At 43.9% G+C, this 22319-nt stretch overlaps 1 protein-coding gene across 1 annotated transcript in view; it reads left to right on the forward strand.

Annotated features, from left to right (window-relative positions):
• FGD3 (FYVE, RhoGEF and PH domain containing 3) overlaps window positions 1-22319 on the forward strand; it is a 258633-nt gene that overhangs the window by 167033 nt on the left and 69281 nt on the right. The window contains exons 5-9 of the mRNA XM_088478691.1: window positions 3824-3913; window positions 4310-4446; window positions 10898-11054; window positions 18150-18288; window positions 18513-18571. Coding sequence (XP_088334817.1) covers window positions 3824-3913; window positions 4310-4446; window positions 10898-11054; window positions 18150-18288; window positions 18513-18571 — 582 coding nt within the window. The remainder of the gene's footprint in view (window positions 1-3823; window positions 3914-4309; window positions 4447-10897; window positions 11055-18149; window positions 18289-18512; window positions 18572-22319) is intronic.

Consider the following 22319-nt stretch of genomic DNA (forward strand, 5'->3'; position numbering starts at 1 on the left):
TCTCAGAGGGCGGGCCCCTCCCCCGTTCTACCAGTGGCCGGGCCCGGGACTCCAGTCCCGACAGTCCCCCCCTGATGGCGGCCCTGCATACAAATGTACAACAGGCCATAAAGTGCATACAAATGTACAATGTAGCCATAAAGTGCATTAGCAATACAGTACAAACCTAATCGGACAAAACAATATATACTGTACATGGGGGTCAAAACTACATTTCTATGCTAAATGTATTAGAGATACAGTAATTAGATAGACAATGTCTAGCTAGACAGCAGATGTTAGACAGTCAATAGTTAGACGAGGACAAAAGGTCGACAGGGAATAAAGTTAGACACACTAAAGTTCGACATGTAAGAAGGTCAAATGGTCGACACATTTTTTTAATTTATTTTTTTTAGTCCTAATCTTCACCCTAACCCTCTCTCCTGGTGCCTAGCCCTAACCCTCCCCTTGGTGCCTAACCTTAACCATCTCTCCTGGTGCCTAAACCTAATTGTTGGGGGTAAGTGCCTAACCCTAACCCTCCAGTAAGTGCCTAACCCTAACCCTCCAGTAAGTGCCTAATCCTAACCCTAAAAAACCCCAAAAGAATCACGTGTCAACCACTTTTGTCCCTGTCGGCTTTTTGTCCCTAACTATTGAAAACACAATACATGTAGTGAACCACTACAGATCCTGGCGCTGTTATTTATTTATTTTTACCTGCTGCAAATAATTGGTAGGGTCCAGTTAAACCCAAAAAGATCAGTGTGATCTCAGAAAACTATATAGATACAATATTATTGCGCTGGTACCAAAAGTCCGTATGGTAAACGCAGTGCTCTCTATTATCAGGAAGGAGGTTTGTTTATCGTACCAAATACAGGTTTATTTAAATTACACATAAAACAATACACATTTCTAATACACTAAAAATAGTAAATAAAATATCTGAATAATTGGAGAGAACTACAAAGGATTTGCAAAAGAAAATTGCGCAATTTATTAAGAGGAGTGTTATTACTATACCTATTAATGCACCTGCAACCTAGTGATCCATTACACAGAATTACACAGCAGCAGCAATAATCTCATACAATTAATGCCCAAAATAAAAAAGATCTATGAGATGTGCAAAGCGGCTTCAGCAAAATGTCCAGAACAATGTATCACTTTAAATTGCTGATATTTATTGGAAAATCCGCAACATATAGTTCATATAACTTAATAACTGTAGCGATAGTTTAACTGTTTCAAAGTTCCATCAGGCAGGTCAAATCTCCGGGCAAGGTGTAGCAGTGAAAAAGAAAAGGAGTATTTTCTGTGTCGCTGGCATCCCAGTGCACACAGGAATAATACTATCTGGTATCACTTAATTCAGTTAATAGCCCCCTTAGGTAGTAACATACAGTACATCCTTAATATTCACCCGTCAGCTGGTAGATAATGTGGTCACGCTGCAGGGAATCCCGATAACAGACGTTCCCGTGCCTGCAAGATGCTGGTAGCCGGGCGTGATACCGGAGGTAATGCTGTATCTCAACACTGTTGCTAATCAATACTTGGTGCCGGGCAGTGTGCACGATCTTGTCCCGAACGCCAAGGCCGAGGACCGGAGCTTGCGTGTGGTTGAAGGATCAGTGCCTGATAATATAGAGCACTACGTTTACCATGCAGACTTTTGGTACCAGCGCAATAATATTGTATCTATATACCTGTCTAACTATTGACTGTCTAACATCTGTTGTCTATCTAGATATTGTTTATCTAATTATTGTCTATCTACAGTCTTGAACCCGACTATAACTAGCCTATTATCACTGACTGAACACCAGGTGATGGGCATAGCAGACAGGTTCAGAAACACTGATCATGAAAGGAATGACATGGGGAGCTGATGGCATTGGTAGGTAAAGGAAGAGTAAATGAGGGAGGAGGGCCATCTGTGACAAATTCCAATATATAATGGAGAGACAGTCAGACATTAAATACAGTGGGTTAATTAGTGTGTGGGGACATCAGAGTAGGCTAGGATGAGAGCTGGTAGGCTGTGATAAAGAGATGAATTTGGAGACCCCTTTGGAAGCTTTGGAGGGAGGAGAAGAGTCTGATGAGATTTGCAGGGCAATCCAATTAGCCGCGAGTCCCCTTGCGACGAAAGTAAGTGCCGCTGTATGCCGCACTTAAGGTACCGCCGGATTCGCTGAGTTTTGTTCGTAGCCCTATAGAGCACCATATAAAAATGTGCGAGTGCGGCATGAGTAGGGGCTGTGAGGGGTGCCATTTGTGCACCATTGCATCAGCAACTCACCCCTTTTGTGGGTAGTTGGATTGACCCCCTGAAGTGGTTACCAACAAGGAGCAGCCTGGGAGAAGTCCTGGAAGAGGGTAGAGTTATGTAGTAATCAGAAGTGACAGTGGTGATTGGCAGAACAAAGTAGACATACAGGAATGTGGAAATGATGAGATTACCCATCCACCACATAACCATGTCACCACGTAACCTACCTCACCCTCTTGCACTCTCCAATTCTCTCCCTCCTGCTTCCCGGCCTTAGCTGCCCTAACACTGGCTCACTCCTTATGTCTTCCGTTTGTCTCCCCCTTACCTTAGATTGTAAGCTCCATGAGCAGGGCCCTTCTCCCTCCTGTTCTCATTATCTACGTCTCTTGCACATCAGCAACACTCTACCCCTTCTCCTTGGGCTCTCTGTCCCTGGACTCTACGCCTCTTTTATTTTCGTTTCTTTAGATGACCTAGATCCGTTATCTGCGCCCACGCTAATAAGTACAGGTGTCCTATTAAGCTGAATATTTTCATTACACCCCTTACATCAGCGGCTGTAGACATAGATTTGTAGTGCTAATTGTTACTTGTCTACTGTAATGTACTTTACTGTTTTACCCTGTAATGTCTTATTGTTTTGTCTTCTGTATGGCGCTGTGGCCCATTTGTGGTGCCCTATAAATAAAGTTTAATAATAAAATTAATACTTAGAGATTTGGGGCTGAATTCAATTATCCTTGATATGTTACTGCATGAAGAAAAGGGTTTAACACTGGGAGCTATTCAATTCAAAGCCTTTTCCTTGTGTGGGAAGTTCTTTGCTAACGCACGTTAACTCCTAGATTCCAGCCGTGATAAGGGCCTCAGGAAGAGGTGAACAGAAATCTGCGTCAAGTACAGGCCCTGGGCACTGCCTCAAGGCTAATCCTCACTATGATAATTTAATTCGGCCCTTAGGGGTGGAGAGGATTGGGTGAGGATTTTATAGGTGTGAGGAGCTTGAAATGGACACAATAGGAGAAGAGGAGCCAGTATAAGGCCTGTCGGAGAGAGATGGCAGATTAAGAGGTTAGAGAGAAAAAATAAGTGAGCTGTGGCATTGAGGATGGATTGGAGTGAAAAGAGGTTGGCATCAGTGAGGTCAGATTAGAGGAAGCTCTAGTAATATAGTAGTAGATGAGTGTCCTAATGCATCCAGGGTGAGAAATGTTCTAACCCTGGAGATATTGCGAAGGTGGAAGATAGGACATAAATGTGGGGCTTTTCCTTCCCCAATTCATTGGCTATTACTTTTCACCATTCATCATGTGACTTATACATTCCCCTTCAAATATTGCCCTAGGGCTTGAACAGTACAAGGTCGCTAATATAGTAATAATAATCTTACAGGTTATAAATATCCAGTACACATCCATTGTTTGCTCAGCTGACTGGGTGACAGGGAAGAGCATACTAGAGGGGACCCCAGAGACCATGAGAGCAAAATCTGAATAATGACAGAAGCTGATAAACTGGATTTTGTATACTGACTAAAATCTCTGTACAATTGCCTTACAGTGCACAGAACCACAGAAGCTGTTTAACATTGCGAACGAGCTGCTCCACACTGAGGAGGCCTACGTCAAGCGGTTACACCTGCTCGATCAGGTACAACTTATTATCTGTGAAATAACCAAACAAGATCAATTTTAATGTTTTGTTTTATTTTTTTTATTTATTTTAGCTGCAGTACACCTGCAGTTAAAAAGTTGCATGATATTCACGTGTTGGCATATGGTCAGTTGACCAACAAACAAATTGGAGGGGCATATAATTGTGCAAAAAACGCTGCTGTAACTCATACCTCCTGCTGGGTTCTAAATGTCATTGTATTGTTCAGGCAATAGCAGTAAATGTCTGATTGGTTGGGGCGAGATACAACACATTATTTGCACAATTGGCTCAGCACCAGTCTTCCTAATGTACATAATTATGGGTGTAAAGCTCTCCGCATGAAGCCTCTACCAACCGCATATGAGCTCACGCTGCATTAATCCTTTCCAGGTATTCTGCACGAAATTAGCAGCGGCTGGAATTCCATCAGAAGTGACCACGGGAATATTTTCTAATATTTCTTCAATCTACCGCTTTCACGGCCAGTTCCTTTTGCCAGAGCTTAAGGCGCGGATAACCCAGGAGTGGTGCGTTGCCTTATTTGTTTTACCATCTGTTGATAAAGTTTGCTGGACAGACACTGGGGGCATTTAAATTGTAAATCATAAAAAATGTCATTAATACATTTTTTTGACACACCTCCAAATTACAGACAGTGGTGTGCTCAGCTGTTTCATTTCCTGATTTAGATAACATTTTAGTAAATTTTTAGTTAAAAAGCAACAACAACAAAGTTTGGCTTTTACAGTGTTTTTATGTTATTCATTTTTTTTAAAGTAAATTACATTTCACCTTTCAGGAAACTTTTGAGATGTTTGCTCAAATATTCTTATTATGGAACTTATCAGTTTACTGGTGCTGCTTTAAAGTTAAATAATTTCTATTTAATGTTTTAGCTTTACTTAGCAAGGGAGAGTGGTAATTAAAAAATATTGCATTATATAGGGTATTACTTTCCAACTCCCCTGGAAGCTTTGGGAGCATCCCGAATTTGTGGGGTTCTCATGGCCTGCTGAAAGAATTGGGCAGTCTCCCAGTGGGGGAGGTTGGATGATTGGCATTGAATTGCCTCATTCTAGCTCCACCCCATGCTGTAATATACAACTAATCATGATTTACAACAGTAGGGGCGGGGCCATGATGACATGTAGCCACATCCCCACTCTAAAATGCTCTTATACAGCGGTGGGCAGGGCCACGATTATAACAATGCCAGCCACGCAAACCCAACCATCTGCCCTTTCCGGAGGGGGACATTGGAAAGTAGGCTTGTATGTACAGTGTAGGGTCTATTTATCAATCGTCATCTTTAGTGGCGATAAGGCTGATTTTGTTTATCGCCACAATAAGTTGAAATAAAAATCCAATTTATCATTGCAATTTACAAAGATATTATTGCCGGGCTGCATATTGATATTTACCTCTCCTAAGGTTAATGTATTGCTTCGTTGGGCTAGTCTTGAACGCTATTCTCATGAGTGATGCAGTTATGCAGTGAAAACAAAAGCACGGATTTGTGGTTTCAGTTACACTTAACCAATACAAATTTTTTTAAATGTGTAAAAATATACTTTAAAACTATTTCAAAGAATAACCTTTTTTTTTTTCTTTTTTTTTCAATCTGTTGTTATCATCATCATCTTGAGGTGGCAATAACAAAACAAGTACTGGCATTAAACCTGTTAAATAGGTGAAGCAGGGAAATCATGCAGAATGGAGTACCCCTTTGTTACATTTGGTGAAATTGTAAAAAATCCTAATCGAAACATCCGCAGCAGAAATTTTCACTTGATAAATATGCACCTATATTTTAACAATGATACACATAGTAAATGAGCATTTACACACACGCCCAAGTACCTATTACATATGTAATACATGTTCACTTGCTGATTTATGCTGTAATTTGAAAAATATGGAAGTCCTCTAGCTGGCATTGGTTTGTAAACATGAACTAAAGATGACTGACTGGTACATTTTATCCCCTTTACTTTTTGTCACCCCTGTGCTGAGGCCATTTTTCAGTGTTTGCGCTCGTTACATGCTAGTATCAATATCGCTGTTTTTTTTCATTGTTGTTTTTTATGCCAAACGTACACAAATGATACTTGGGTGTTGTTCAGAAGGCTTTGTATTTTGAGGATATGCCATAAGTCATTTTGCTCATTCGAACACGTCAAAAGATTTAAACAAAATAACCTGAAAAACTTGTTTTCTTTTTAGTTGAGATTTCAAGTAAGTGTAACAAAAGCAAATGTGATTAAAAATAATTATATAATATATATAAAGTATAAACTAGGGGTGTGCATCGGCCACTTTTCGTGTTTTGTGTTTTGGATCTGGATCTTTCTTCGTGTTTTGGATCTGGATTGGTTTTGCCAAAACCACCCTTCCGTGTTTTGGGTTCTGGGTTTTGTGTTTTGGATCTGTATTTTTTTTAAAAAAGCATAAAAACAGCTTAAATCACAGAATTTGTGGGTTTTTCTGCTCCTATGCAATTATTAACCTCAATAACCTTCATTTCCACTAATTTCCAGTCTATTCTGAACACCTCACAATATTGTTTTTATGGCCAAAAGATTGCACCGAGGTAGCTGGATGACTATGCTAAGCGACACGAGTGGGCGGCACCAACACGTGGCCCATCTAGGAGTGACACTGCAGTGGCAGACAGGATGGCAGTTTGAAAAACTAGGCCCCAAACAGTACATACTGCAAAGAAAAAAAAGAGGTGCAAGATGGAATTGTCCTTGGGCCCTCCCACCCACCCTTATGTTGTATAAATAGGACATGCACACTTTAACAAACCAATCATTTCAGCGCCAGGGTCTGCCACATGACTGTGGCTGAAATGATTGGTTCGTTTGGGCCCCCACAAAACAAGCTGGCAATTAATGTGTCCCTGCACAAACTGGCTCTACAGAGGCAAGATGTCGTCCTCATCCTCCTCATCCACCGATTCCTTGGATAAAACAGGAAAAAGGGATTTAGGTGTCCCTGGACTGCTTACGGTCTTAGCCAAAGTTTCTGAACTTGACAGTAACTTTTTATGAACGCGCTGCAGGTGCCGTATAAGGGAGGATGTTCCTAGGTGGTTAACGTCCCTACCCCTACTTATTTCACCTTTACATATGGTACATATGGCAAGACAGTTGTTGTCCGGATTTGGATAGAAATATTGCCAGACCAAAGAGGTGGAATGTTTGGTCTTCTGCCCAGGCAATGACCGTGATGGGCTTTTTCATCCCACGGACAACAACTGTCTCCCCCGGAGCCTGATTTAAACAAACCACATCACCATCAGAATCCTCTTCGCCAACTTCCTCCTCAGCGCCAGCTACACCAGTATCCTCATCCTGTTGTACTTCAACAGTGACATCTTCAATTTGCATATCAGCAAGTGGACTGTGGGTGCTCCTTTCAGCACTTGCAGGGGGCGTGCAAATGGTGGAAAGAGCCACCTCTTCCCGTCCAGTGCTGGGAAGGTCAGGCATCGCAACCGCCACCACACTTGGACTCTCCTTGGGGATTTGTGATATCTTAGAACGCACAGTTCTTCGCTGTGCTTTTGCCAGCTTAACTCGTTTGATATTTTTAGCGGGAGGAGGGCTTCCATCGTCATGTGAAGCTGAACCACTAGTCATGAACATAGGGAAAGACCTTAGCCGTTCCTTGCCACTCCGTGTCGTAAATGGCATATTGGCAAGTTTACGTTTCTCTTCAGATGATTTAAATGTTTTTTTCAAGGTCATTTTCCTGAACTTTGTCATTTGGGATTGTATGTACCCTCTACTATGACATCGGGCATCGGCCTTGGCAGACGACGTTGATGGCATGTTATCGTCTATGTCATGACTAGTGGCAGCAGCTTCAGCACTAGGAGGAAGTGGTTCTTGATCTTTCCCTATTTTATTTTTATCGGAGAAAGTTTGGTCCTCCATTTATGTTATATTGATATATACGTGCTGCTAAGGCGCACACAAACACAAACAGAAAATAATTTTTTATTTTTGTTGGAGACTAGTGCACTTTGTGGGTTACACCACCCTTTAAGAAATGAGCCAGCCGCCCTTTACTTATGGGACACAGGCGCACGCTTGGCGCTGCTCCTTTGTTGATGCATGTGCGGCTACTGCGCACACAATTCACAAACACAAAAAAATATATTTTTTTATTTTGTTTGGAGTGCCCTTTGGGGGTTACAGCACCCTTTAACGGACAAGCCAGCCGGCCTTTTACTTATGGGACACAGGCGCACGCTTGGCGCTGCTCCTTTGTTGATGCACGTGCAACCACAGTGCACACAATTCACAAACACAGAATTTTTTTTTTTATTTTGTTTGGAGTGCCCTTTGGGGGTTACAGCACCCTTTAACGGACAAGCCAGCCGGCCTTTTACTTATGGGACACAGGCGCACGCTTGGCGCTGCTCCTTTGTTGATGCACGTGCAACCACAGTGCACACAATTCACAAACACAGAATTTTTTTTTTTATTTTGTTTGGAGTGCCCTTTGGGGGTTACAGCACCCTTCAGCGGTCAATCCAGCCGGCCCTTTATTTATGGGACACAGGCGCACGCTTCGCACTACTTTGTTGATGCACGTGCGGCTACTGCGCACACAATTCACAAACACAAAAAAATATATATTTTATTTTGTTTGGAGTGCCCTTTGGGGGTTACAGCACCCTTTAACGGACAAGCCAGCCGGCCTTTTACTTATGGGACACAGGCGGACGCTTGGCGCTGCTCCTTTGTTGATGCACGTGCAGCCACAGTGCACACAATTCACAAACACAGAAAAAATATATATTTTTTTTGCTCTTGGGGGGAGCACCCCTGATGGACAGAGCACCCCCTGGACAACACTACAGCACCTCTTTAGGACTGGGACACTGCCCTAACTCCCACCCTCCCTCTTCACTGTCCACAGCCGAGTGAGAAAATGGCGCCGACGCGGGTACCTTATATAGGATCCAAAACCCGCGAGACCTGGAAGGCGGGATGATGACGTTTTGCCTCGATTTCAGATCAGAGTCAGGTGGGAAAAGTCGATCCTGACTCGGATCGGCCTCGGATCGGGGGGGTTCGGATTTCAAAAATCCGAACCCGCTCACCCCTAATATAAACACATTTTCTTGCGTCGACATTCATTCATAACTTTTTAGACTTTTTTTAGTTAAAATTGTGATCTGTAACTAAATACTGTAAACGGGGAGGTAGAGATTGGTGCTGGGCCTGGGTACTGTAGGGTGGTCGTTGCCTAATCTCACAGGTGCGACCACACCCCTTACAAAAATGTATGGAATATATTAGTTGAGGCGACGCGATGGGAGACGCCGTGTACAGGATCTCCCCGAACATCTGGTGCAGACAGAGGAGACTGCAGCTGAGCTTAGCAGAAGCAGCCTCCCTGTTTAGTGGTGGATTCTGTTTCCCCAAGGGTTATATATTTTGAAATGTGTGTGTGTGTATATATACATATATATATATATATATATATATATATATTATTTATTTGTGTGTGTGTGTTTAGAGGTCCTATAATTGATAAATGCATTTGTCAAGTTTATCATCTAGAAATGTAAAGAATATGGCAAACTTTAAATTTGTCTTCCACTAAAACTGATGGGGGGGTGGGCACAAGCATGTGGGGAGGGAGAGCATGTGGGGAACAGATGAGTGAGAAGGGGACATGAGGGGCACAGTCTGGTGTTGTGGTGAGGAGGCGGGCATGTGTGTCACAGGGCAAGATTCAGAGGTGGACTCAATGCTGAGCAGTAGAGCGATTACTAGCTTCTGCGGAAGTGCAAGAAATGCTGGAAACCCCTACGGCGTATGCCTAGCACTGAGTGCACGCAGTCACTGTTGCTGCTTATGGAATTTCTACCATTTGACCTAGCACCGGAAAGCCATGGGCATCCCTGGATGGTTACAGGGAGGCGGCTTGAAGTGATAGCACAAAACGTCCGTCGAATTGGTGTGTTATGGGGGCTACACGGGTGTGTTCTCAAAACGCAGATCCACAGCCACAGGGGCCATGTTTAGATATTTTTTTTTAGAAGGAGACACTGCACAAGCCATAGGCTGTCCTAAATCCTGATGGTGCTCCAGGGGTGGAGTGTTTACAACCATCGGCAGAGTTGCACTGTCCACGAGCATTGACAGTGAGCGTCTCGGGGCTTGCGCAGTCCGTCATGCGCTAGTACACATAGGGAAGGCAGAAACTAGCATTTGCATAATTCCGCCACTGCGACTCTGCAAAAATGAACAGCTACAGTATATAAATGTGAAAATAAAAAGTGATCATAAAACTGTATACTATTTATTACAGCATTATTGCTATTTTTTCTATAATCTTTGTCTTAATGCAATGCTTATAAGTTTTGATAGATTAGTACAGTCATTTATTTATTATATTGTGAACCTGTAGTTAGTATGCTAATTTTACTTTCATTCAATAGGGGTATTTTTGTTATTTGTAACTTTTGAACATCATTTTATTATATACTTTGTATGTCGGTCATTTCATTCTAATTAGAGAGTTTATACATTTATAAAGTAAATCTGGTGTAGGCTTGGCAGGTGAGCTTTCTCCTCATGGTTCATCTTCTCCGAACGGTCTGAATGAGAATATCCTTTAATATTGACCTTCACATCTCAGCAGCCTTTTATCCATTGGTAGCATAATATGGTGGTGTTTGTGATGAAGGAAATACCACATTTCTTTTTACTTTTTCAGAGTATGCCTGAACTTTACTTTTCACCCTCAATAAACATATAGAGGATTTATTTGTTCTTTGAGTATTACAGTATATGGTGGTTAGAGATGTTTATCATCATCCAAAAAACATTTGTTAAATTGAAAGTCAACGTAGCCACAATGGTTAGGGCTCTTGACCCCAAAGCTGCCACAGCCCATTAATGTAGGTTAATGTTACATTTATTGCTTTTTTTTTTTTTGTAACATTCACAACAGGAATACAAACCCACGGATTGGAGATATTCTGCAAAAGCTTGCTCCATTCCTGAAGATGTACGGGGAATATGTAGGGAACTTTGACAAAGCTATGGACATGGTGAATACCTGGACCCAGAGGTCCCCTGTCTTCAAAGAGGTCATCCACACTATTCAGGTACCATATGCCGAGTGTGTGTGCTTAAAAAATATGACCTAAGGGGGAGATGTATGAAGCACTGGAAAGTGATAAACTACCAGCCACTCAGCTCCTATCTGTCATGTTAAAAGTTGTGTTTGAATAATGACAGCAGCTGATTGGTGGATAGTTTATCACTCTCCCATTTATCACTTTCCAGAGCTTAGTACAACTGCCCTTAGAGAAAGTAACAGTCAGATCCAGTATCACTGCACAGTCACTGACTGCAGAATGCTCTTGTCAGGGAGAGATACCATTATCTGTGTGTCTGCAATGCAAATAACTCCTACCATTGTCTGTGCCTGCAAGGATCCCTATGTACTTGGTATGCAAATTCAGAATGAATATCTATGGTGTAAAATACATTGGGGGAGAACCTTTTTGTATTTTATCTTTTGTTTACACTGTCGTTATGCATGAAATGCTGTTTGTTAAGGTGCCTATTCACTAGATGATTAAAATGAGCGATTGAACAATATCGATATTGTTCGATAATCCTTTTAAAAATCGTTTACCGATTGTTTAAAAAATTGTTTTTTTAGACTTCTCCCATTATGCAAACATGCTGGTGAACCTGACAATAACGTCAGGTTCAGCATGTTAGCAGATGATTGATGAGCCTGCACTGAACGAATGCTCGTTCAGTGCAGGCATATCACAGACTGACAAACGACTGCACGATTACAATGTCGTAATCGTGCAGTCTTTTGCCTGTGTTCTAGTGGATGGGCACCTTTAAACGGTTGTAAATAAATATATTTTCTTACAGAAACTGAAAAAAAAACAAGCTAAAACCTGACGGCATTTTCACAGATCAATCCCTGATCCCCCACGATTAGATGCGGGGCAGAATTACCAGTCCTCTACTTGTACATCTTCCTTTTATTACTCTAGGGGCCTGATTCTTAGATGTGCGCCATGGCGATATCTTTACAATTGAGCGATAATCTGCACATGCATCAAGGTACATTACCGTAGTCGCTCACAATAACTTTTTACTCGTAGTGTGACTGTCAGGGAGCGTGTGTGGGGGGTAATGGGCGTTTTAGAGGCGACATCCTGAATCTGCAATCCCATACACATAGGGCTACTCAGAAGACCGATAATTGAAGGATCTGTGATCGATGCTGCGTCTTTGTACACAGTTGCTTGGATTTGCAAAGCCGCAGGTGAGGGTTTCAATACATTCCTCGACGTCTGCACATTTTATTCATTGGCGTACATCTCTGAATCAGGCCCTATAATTAATAGTCACACCAGCCTATGTAAGACACTATCTAGGCACTTATCTGTACATTTGTTGTTGATATAAGGTCTATGGTACGTTCAAGTTAAGCAGCATTCATGGCCTGGTGACCACCACTCAGCTGGCACTGCAAGTAGCGTTCATTGATCCGTATGTTCAAATTTCTAACTGTTCCCACAATATTCAGAGTTTACATTGGCAGCAGATAATAATACATGCTTCATTCATCTCCAACTGTCACTCACTCTGGAAACTTGTGCATACAGGTGGCAATTCCTACATAGGGTTTAATTAACACGATTTGTACCACTGGTTGAGCTGCGTAAATGCTGTTAAGATTAAACTTGCAATGGACGCAAGAAAAGTGGTCGTATGTGAGCCCAAACCTACTAAACTCCTGCTGTTGTGCCGTGGGTTCCCTTCCTGCAATTAATTTATTACTGGAACAGTTCCTCCCATTCCATCTTACTTGCATACAGAAATAACCTAATTCTTTGTACATAATTGTCAATTTAAAAGTGAAAGGCAAGATTCTAATCAATTCAACTTGAGTATTATAGTCTTGTCAAGTAGTTTAGCAAAATAGGCCAAGATTTCAGAATCTTTTAAGTACTGAACTATTATTCGATCTATGTTCCAGGAGCTTTTAAAGCAATTACACGTCAGTGTGCGTAACGCTTGTTAGAATTCCCTCATTATACCAGAAAATGCAATTTGCTGAAAAGAAATACGCAAAATAATTGCAAATGTCAGCTCTTCTGCTGCAATGGAGATTAATGTGTTGTGTTCTGGAGAAATAACAGCCAGTCCTTCATTATTCGAGCCTATTGTTGTCAGAAAGCGTAGAATCACTGCAAGATAATGTGCGACAGTGTTTTGTGTTAATGCAGCACTTAGCTGCGAAGGGTCGTTACCGGCCTTTAATTCAAGAGTCCATCATCTTGTCAAACCTCCTTCTATTTAAAATGCTTCTAAAGTTGTGTATTCAAGTGGAAATATACAGTTAGTGTGTTTGATATCTCCCAGCTTTGGTATCATGCTCTATGTCAGTTGATTTACAATCGTAAAGTAGACTCCTCAATGTTTTATCATTTAAAACTGAAAATGTAAATAAAAGTCAATATGATGAAAATAAATAATTATTTTGTCACGGGATAAAATGATGCGTTAGAGTACTGTCTAAGGGCCGCAGATGGGAAGTGAATTCATAGAGCTATATACTGTATACACCCACACCCACGCAGACTTAAAAAAAAACCAACGCAATCATTATACAATGCATTATTCACAGCTACAAACGCACTAGGCACTAAAAAACATTATTAATAACTTTGATAAACTCATCTGGATCCTAACCTTCTTGTTTTTATCTGTACAGATGTATACACCAGCAATATAAATAGCATTGCTTATATAAATTTGACATTATTCAAATCTATAGATTTAGGGGTCTATTTACTAAGCAGTGTTAGGAGACAGAGTGAAAAGTGATAAGGTGCCAGCCAATCAGTTCCCAACTGTCATTTTTCAAACACAGCCTGTGAGATGGCAGTTAGGAGCTGATTGGCTGGCACCAATAGTAAATAGACCCCATAGATCTAAAACACCTTTGATTATGGGATATAGAGGTCTATTCATCAACACTAAATGGCCCGGTAATGATGCGGAAACGCTAGTATTTGCATATTTTGTTACCTGTCCATTCATCTTCTAGGGTCCGGTAGGACCACCTGATATACAGTGAAGGCCGAAAACTGAACGTTTTCGGAGTTTGCTTGCAAGAACAAGCACCATCTTCAGATCCCTCCACCACCTCCTCACTACTTTCCCGGCGGCTTTGCACATGCATGACCTCGGGTCACGCATGCATAGCTGGGCCGACAGGGAAGAGGTAAGAAACGCAGCTACTTATGTAGCTGCCATACTAACCGAGGGGACAGCTGCTTTTCGGAGCAGCTGACCCCACACTGGAACAATGATGAATTTGTCCGGTGTCAAGTTTCCCCCGCTGTGAGCTGGATACTTAAGTATCCCTCGTAGCGAGATGATAACATAATCATCGGGGGCCGTACGGCCTCCGATGATGAATAGGCCCCTGTGTCATTAGACCACAAACTACAGATGGGACTGTGCTTATTTATACAGCCCAGTTCAGTGGCGTAACTTCATCCCAGGTGCCCGGAGGCAAGATAAATGTTTGTGCCCCCCCCCCAAAACTAAAATGTACCACCCCCCCAGCACCTATGCCAGCCCCAGCTGCCGCCGCCCCCCTTATACAGTTCCTTTTATATAATGCTCCCAGTAGTGGTCCGCCTATGTAGTGCTCCCCAGTAATGGTTCCCCTATGCAGTACATCCAGTAGTGAGCCCCTTGTAGTTGCCCCCCGTAGTGAGCCCCTTGTAGTACCCCCAGTAGTGAGCCCCCTGTAGTTGCCCCCAGTAGTGAGCCCCATGTAGTTGCCCCCAGTAGTGGTGCCCCTGTAGTTGCCCCTGTAGTTGCCCCCAGTAGTGAGGCCCCTGTAGTTGACCCCTGTAGTTGCCCTCTGTAGTGAGCCCCCTGTAGTTGCCCCCAGTAGTGAGCCCCTGTAGTTGCCCCCAGTAGTGAGGCCCCTGTAGTTGCCCCAAGTAGTGAGGCCCCTGTAGTTGCCCCCAGTAGTGAGCACCCTGTAGTTGCCCCCAGTAGTAGGCCCCTGTAGTTGCCCCCAGTAGTGAGCCCCTGTAGTTGCCCCCAGTAGTGAGCCCCTGTAGTTGCCCCCAGTACTGAGCACCCTGTAGTTGCCCCCTGTAGTGAGGCCCCTGTAGTTGCCCCCAGTAGTGAGGCCCCTGTAGTTGCCCCCAGTAGTGAGGCCCCTGTAGTTGCCCCCAGTAGTGAGGCCCCTGTAGTTGCCCCCAGTAGTGAGGCCCCTGTAGTTGCCCCCTGTAGTGAGCCCCCTGTAGTGAGCCCCCTGTAGTTGCCCCCTGTAGTGAGCCCCCTGTAGTGAGCCCCCTGTAGTTGCCCCCTGTAGTGAGCCCCCTGTAGTTGCCCCCTGTAGTGAGCCCCCTGTAGTTGCCCCCTGTAGTGAGCCCCCTGTAGTTGCCCCCTGTAGTGAGCCCCCTGTAGTTGCCCCCTGTAGTGAGCCCCCTGTAGTTGCCCCCTGAAGTGAGCCCCCTGTAGTTGCCCCCAGTAGTAAGCCCCTGTAGTTGCCCCTAGTAGTGAGCACTCTGTAGTTGCCCCCTGTAGTGAGGCCCCTGTAGTTACCCCCTGTAGTGAGGCCCCTAGTAGTTGCCCCCAGTAGTGAGCCCCTAGTAGTTGACCCAGTAGTGAGCACTCTGTAGTTGCCCCCAGTAGTGAGGCCCCTGTAGTTGCCCCCAGTAGTGAGCCCCTGTAGTTGCCCCCAGTAGTAGGCCCCTGTAGTTACCCCCAGTAGTGAGCACCCTGTAGTTGCCCCCAGTAGTGAGCACCGTGTAGTTGCCCCCAGTAGTGAGCCCCTGTAGTTGCCCCCAGTAGTGAGGCCCCTGTAGTTGGCCCCCAGTAGTTGCCCCAGTAGTGAGGCCCCTGTAGTTGCCCCCAGTAGTGATGGCCCCCACCGCGCGCGCGCGCACACAAAAAAAACAAACAAACACTTAACTTTATCCCCGCTCCAATGCTGCTGCCGTCCATCCCCGGCGTCCGCTCCTCGGCACTATGGGAGTGACGTCATTACGTCACTCCCATAGTGCACTGCGGGACCCGGAAGAGGGAGCTCACTCCTGAGCTCCGTCCCCGGCGTCCGCTCCTCGGCCCTGTGGGAGTGACGTTATGACGTCACTCCCATAGTACACTGCGCGACACGGAAGACGGAGGGAGCTCCGTCCTCCGGCTGCCGCCGGGGGTTTGAATAGGAGCCGGGCGCCCGCTGGTAACACACTCAGCGGGCGCCCGGCAAATGGAGGGTGTAGGGGGTGCGACCGCACCCCTTGCACCCTCCGTAGTTACGCCAATGGAGGTGGAGCGCCGATCAGCGGCGCTCCTTCTACCTGCAGCTCCCGGGGACAATGGAGCCAGGTGCCCCCTTCAGGGCTGACGCCCGGCGGCAAGTGACTCCATTTCTCCGGGAGTTCCGCCACTGGCCCAGTTGTGAGATGGCAGAAAATTAAGATAGCAGTCGGGTTTCCCAATAACATTAATTTGATCACAAAGTTAAAATATATATCACATTCACAATACACTTCAATAAATATCATTAGGAGTATTTATATTACTAAGATCACAATATGGATAAATCGATCTATGTACTTGCATTCAATATATTGAATAAAAACAGTCCCGAAAAAAAAAAAAGCTGATGGAACAATTAGATATTACTGATAATTAAGTGGTGCTCCACTTGCATATTTATATGTGGAAAGTATCCCGTGCAGAAAGTTCTGTGGAAATCACACATGCATAAACCATTCCAAATAGGCAAAAGACGTAAGTATTTGTTTTATAAAGCTCTTGATGTCACAAGCTATAGCCGCACTTGGTGTACCTGAACCACGGGGTTGCTCTGGGAGATAGCTAGACTCAGGCAGCCTTGCTCCAGCAATATCGTCATGCTCCTGTGTAATCCAGCACTGATCCAGCACTAAGTGTCCACCGGGGTCTTTTGTAAACACCTTGTGTTATCCTGAGCGCTCGCTGCACTTCCTTAATAAAGTCTGTATACGGCACAACACTCCAGTGTCTATAGCTCAGGTCCAAAAGTTCTGTAAACAGGGGGTCCTCTGACCGGTTTTGCCCCAACATATAGGGCTTTATCAAAGGTCATTAGGCCAACATTAACAATGTGACGACAACACAGTTATGATATCGACATTGTTAAAATGTCGACCGGCAACATGTCGATATTCTCAGAATGTCAACATTAGGCTTAGGTTGCGGGATGGGTGGGTTAGGCACTATGGGGTGGTAAGGGGTTAGGAACTAGAGCAGGGGTGGGGAACCATTTTTCTGCCTAGGGTCATTTTGATATATATAACATTATTTGCGGACCCAGTGCAGGTCATGCCCCTCCGTGGGGGTGGAGCCACAATCACCATTGATATACAGCAATGCACAGAGCATCCTGAGCTCTGGGGAGCTGTAAGGGCAACAGTGTGACAACCTGAAACACCCTAAGGACGCTCCAGGTGGCACTGCTGCATAGATTCTGGCTGCAATGTCCCATTTTAGGCACCCTGCTAGCCAGGTGAGGCTAGCAGAAAAAAAGCTCAGAGGGCCAGATCAAATTATTCCGCGGGCCTTATACGGCCCCCAGGGACGAGAATCCCCATCCCTGCACTAGAGGGAGGGTTATGGGTAGGGATTACGGATAGGGGAGGTATACTCCCCGGAACGCTGTTGCATCAGAAGTGACACTCACATGGCCACCAGGATCCAGAATATGCCGCTGGAGCTGCTGCAGCCGCTGGGATAAGCGAAGTCACCTCTCACCCGCCAGGGACGATATGTTGATATTCTAGCATGTCAGCATTTATTCAGTTTCTACATGATGACTGTCGACCTATCATACCGCACCCATCCAGACTCTGATACCCATCTTGCTCTCGTTTATCCTTACATGCTGTTTACATATCACGCTCCTACAGATGTCAGCGGCATTGCATACAAACATCATCAAAATAGGTCATTGTATCACTGTTGGCTTCTACATAGAACCAAGCCATCAGCGGGACAGATCTTTTATTCAGTCACCATTCAATCAGGCTTCATTTACAGAAGTCTGTGTTTGAGCATTGTTGAACAACGCATAGGATGAGACCGTCTGTGCTTTCTCTTGCAATACCCTGATTTACATGTCACGTCTGTCTAATGTTCACTCTTTACAGAAAGAGGAGGTCTGTGGGAATCTGACATTGCAGCATCACATGCTGGAGCCCGTCCAACGAATTCCTCGCTATGAACTTCTCCTGAAAGATTATTTAAAGAAACTGCCCGAGGATTCTCCGGATAGAAAGGATTCCGAGAGTATGATTTTTAATAACTATAAACTATGTGTTATTAGATGTTTCCCTGACATAATAATGTTTCTCAGTCACCACGAGATGAGTTATATTTGATAACGAATGTTTGTGAATAACCGTGTACAGGACAGCGATGTGCATTTTTCCCCTTAACATAACTGCTGCATAGTATGACGAGAAACGTTGGCTAAATGTTTAGTATGTGTAATTGGATCATCCTTATTACAGAATCCCTGGAGCTTATTTCCACCGCAGCGAATCATTCGAACGCAGCCATTCGGAAGATGGTAGGTGCATCTTCACAGCAGCAGTTACACTAACTCTTGTTTGCATGGTCACATATAAATTTGTATATATATTCTCCAATAGGCATGGAGAGGACTGGTAGCCAAATGCCCAGCAACTGAGCCCAGCGCCTGTTGAAAGTGAAGGCAAATGATATAATATTAAGTTACAGCAACTGCCAGAAATGTAGCAATGTGAATCCTCATTCACGAGGCTGATATTATAGAACAAATGTGCCTTGTCATCACACTTTTTACATTAATATTCCCTGTTGACATGTTTTGCATATATTATCCATTATTCTGTACCTTCATGCAGAAGAGGTACTGAGAAAATCATTCCGTAATGCTACCACAATGCACCCTAATACAACTAAAAATGTCAGTGGCTATGTTGACATTGGCAGCAATGGACGTTATTGGCAGAGCCATTTACATGCATTATGGAAGCGTTAAAAAAACAAAAAAAACAAAGCTCTACTGTAAACAAGCCACTTAATGCCAGTGGGTGTACTTTGGTTTGAAATACAGTCGGTTAACACAATAGATCCTATGTTTTTCCAAATTTATATACACTTAACAGATGTACTTTGATGAAAGTCACATTGTACATTAGGAAGCCTTTGCTATATCACATCTACTAAGGGCTCTTCCCACAATTCTGTGTTCATTTTGCACAAAAGATTTTTGTAATGGCACAAAGTAGGGTTTTTTTATGCGCCATTTGCACAGCCTAGGGGCCGGATTCAGAGGTGGTCGCTGCTGCATCTGCTGTTGCGTCTGTTGCCGGAGTCATGGCTGCGATAACTTGCAAATGCTACTTTCTGCCTTCCCCTGGTGTAGTAACCGGTGTCTGAATGTGCAAGCACTGAAACGCCCACTTTCAGAGTCTCTGCACATTGTAACACCGGCGGTGATTCTTCACACCATCAGCGCACCATAACGTGCACCAGCCCTACGGCAGCTGCAGTCTCTCCGTCTGAACATGGCCTCTGTGGCTGCGGTTCTGCGTCTGAGAATGCAGCTGCTGTCACTGACACGCCCGTGACACACTGTATTCACTTCAGGCCACCTCCCAGTCAACACGCAGGAACGCCCATTTTTTATGCGGTCTGTCCAGTCCGGGGCCCCCTCCTCTCTACCCAGTAGTGCACTGAGCACAGCAGACTCCGGGCACTAGAGTAGACTCTAGTGCTATGCCAGAGTCTTATGCACATGCGCAGGTCACTGGGGAAATAGTGCAGCAGCCATTTTCCACTGATTTCCCTATTGTGCCTGCGCAAAATGTTGGGAAAATGGCTGCGGTGGCCATTTTCCAGGCAATTTGTACAGTGATGCTACTGCAGACGTGAGACTCCTAAAAGGGAAGTATTTAATAAATGGGTTCTGGGTGTGCGGTGTGGGTCGCCCTGGACCCAGGGGCACGTGTGCACTGCACACCCTACACCCATTATAGATGCACCTCTGTGTCTGTCCCGATCGCAGTGGCCCAAACACAAGTGATAACACAGGACAGTGTCAGAAACTCCACATACCATAAAGTAGAAATCTTGTGTCTCCTAGTAGGTGCGTATCCACTTGCAGATCTTGGAACGACCGTGCGATTACAACATTGTAATCATACAGTCGTTCCTCTTCCCCTGTAGTGCCTACACTGAATGATATGTCATTCAGTGCAGGACCCTCCCTCATCGCCGAACATGCCCAATCTGTCCGTTATCAGCAGATTGACTGGCATGTTCAGGCGATGATTGATGTTGAAAATGACCAGCAGGAGCGCCCATCACTGGTCGTTTTCGAAATTTTCATGCCTGATTTGTGCACGATTAATGAGCGATTGAATGATAACAATGTTGTTATCGTTCAATCGCTCTGTTTAATCGGCAAGTGGATACGTGGCTTAACAGAATCTGCTTTGTGCATTAGAACAGAGGTTCCCAAACTCCGCCATTACAGTGCAGGTTTTAAGGATATTCATGCTTCAGTCCAAATGATTACTCTCGAATTGACTGAGGTACTAATTAAGTCACCTGTGCTCAAACATGGATATCTTTAAAATATGCACTGCAATGGCGGAGTTTGGGAACCACTGCATTAGAATGATGTGCAGTAAAATATCTCAAAGTAACAATAATAGTATAGAAAATTACCATTTTTTATTAAATTAAAATGCTAGTAAACCTAAATTAGTAGTTTAAAAAGGGTATGTTGTAGCGTTCACAAGTGTATGTGTAAAAGTTCTGATTAATGGGAGCCAAGCAGGGGTGGCACTGTAAGGAGGACGGCACATGGCAGGATTAGCACATGACAATGTACTTCTGTGCAGAGAGTATACCTGGTGGTAAATTTTGTTCAGTGACAGACTAGGTCTTAATAACTGGTAACTGCTTGGTGGGCCACACTGCATGAGTGCCCAACATATACCCCATGCCACACAGCCTCCTGCCCTCCTCCCCTGTTCTGTCTTTTCAGTGTAACCATAAGAGCCTAACCCAATACTTGTGAGTGCAGGGAAGTGGTTGAAGGGTCAATAAGTTAAGTAGCCACGTCCCCCAGGCAACTCTGCCCCTACCATTTCTTCTCCCAGTGGGACCTTTATACCACTCTGGTAAGGCTTATATGAACATAGAGCACTGTATTTGTGAATATGGGGTAGATATACTAAGCTTTGGAGAGAGAGAGAAAGAAAGTAACTACCAATCGGCACCACTCTGACGCCTGTTTGAAAAATGACAGGAGCTGATTGGTTGGTACTATGGGGTCTATTTACTAAGCCAGTGGTTCCCAAACTGTGCACCATGGCACCCTAGGGTGCCTCAGGACACTTGCAAGGGTGTCTCATGTTGGTGGTCCAACACCTAATCAAATTATTTATGGTCAATGTAATGTAAATATGTGTACAAACAGAAGCGCAAACCTGTCCACCGTCACATAACTGTGTCTAAGGATGACAGGTCAGCACAATTTACTACACTTTACTACTTTATACATTTTATTCTGAATTTCTCATAACAAACTTTTAGTTTAGGGGTGCCATAAAAACAATGCTGATATTTTAGGGCACCGTGGTTCACATAAGTTTGGGAACCACTGTACTAAGCCTTAGGTGGAGAATAAAGTGAACAGAGTACCAGCCAATCAGCTCCTAACTGCCATGTCACAGGCTGTGTTTGAAAAATGACAGGAGCTGATTGGTTGGTAATTTATCTCTGTTCACTATTTTCTCTCTCCAAGGCTTAGTAAATAGACCCCTTTATCTCTCTCCAAGGATCAGTACATCTACCCCAGTATCTGTAACTTTCATATAATGTCAGCCTTTCCCAGATCAGTGCTGTCTTTTGTCATTGATTGCTTTTCTTCAGAAGTCACATTCTTACTTGTTTTATGTCATCTTTTTTTTTTTTTTAGTAAACTAAAGTGATAATCTATGATAGACAATCAGAGATTAGAACATTGCTATTAGACCAAGAAGATAACAGTTCAGATGCTTCGATAACAGCAGGCCTATACCATAATAAATTATAGATAAAATGTGTGGCAAAGAGGTCTATGTACTACCTAAGCCTTGGAGAGTGATAAAGTGTAGAGAGATAAAGTACCACCCAATCAGCTCCTAGAACTAATTTTAGAGGCCGTATTTGAAAAATTACAGTTAGGAGCTGATTGGTTGGTACTTTATCCCTCTCCAAGGTTTCAGTTTAATGATGAAGTTATAAGGAAAGACGAGATTGGGGGACAAGAACGTGCATGG

This window comes from Taudactylus pleione, unplaced genomic scaffold (assembly GCF_031769625.1).
Source record: "Taudactylus pleione unplaced genomic scaffold, aTauple2 ptg000217l, whole genome shotgun sequence".
NCBI classification, from domain to species: Eukaryota; Metazoa; Chordata; class Amphibia; order Anura; family Myobatrachidae; genus Taudactylus; species Taudactylus pleione.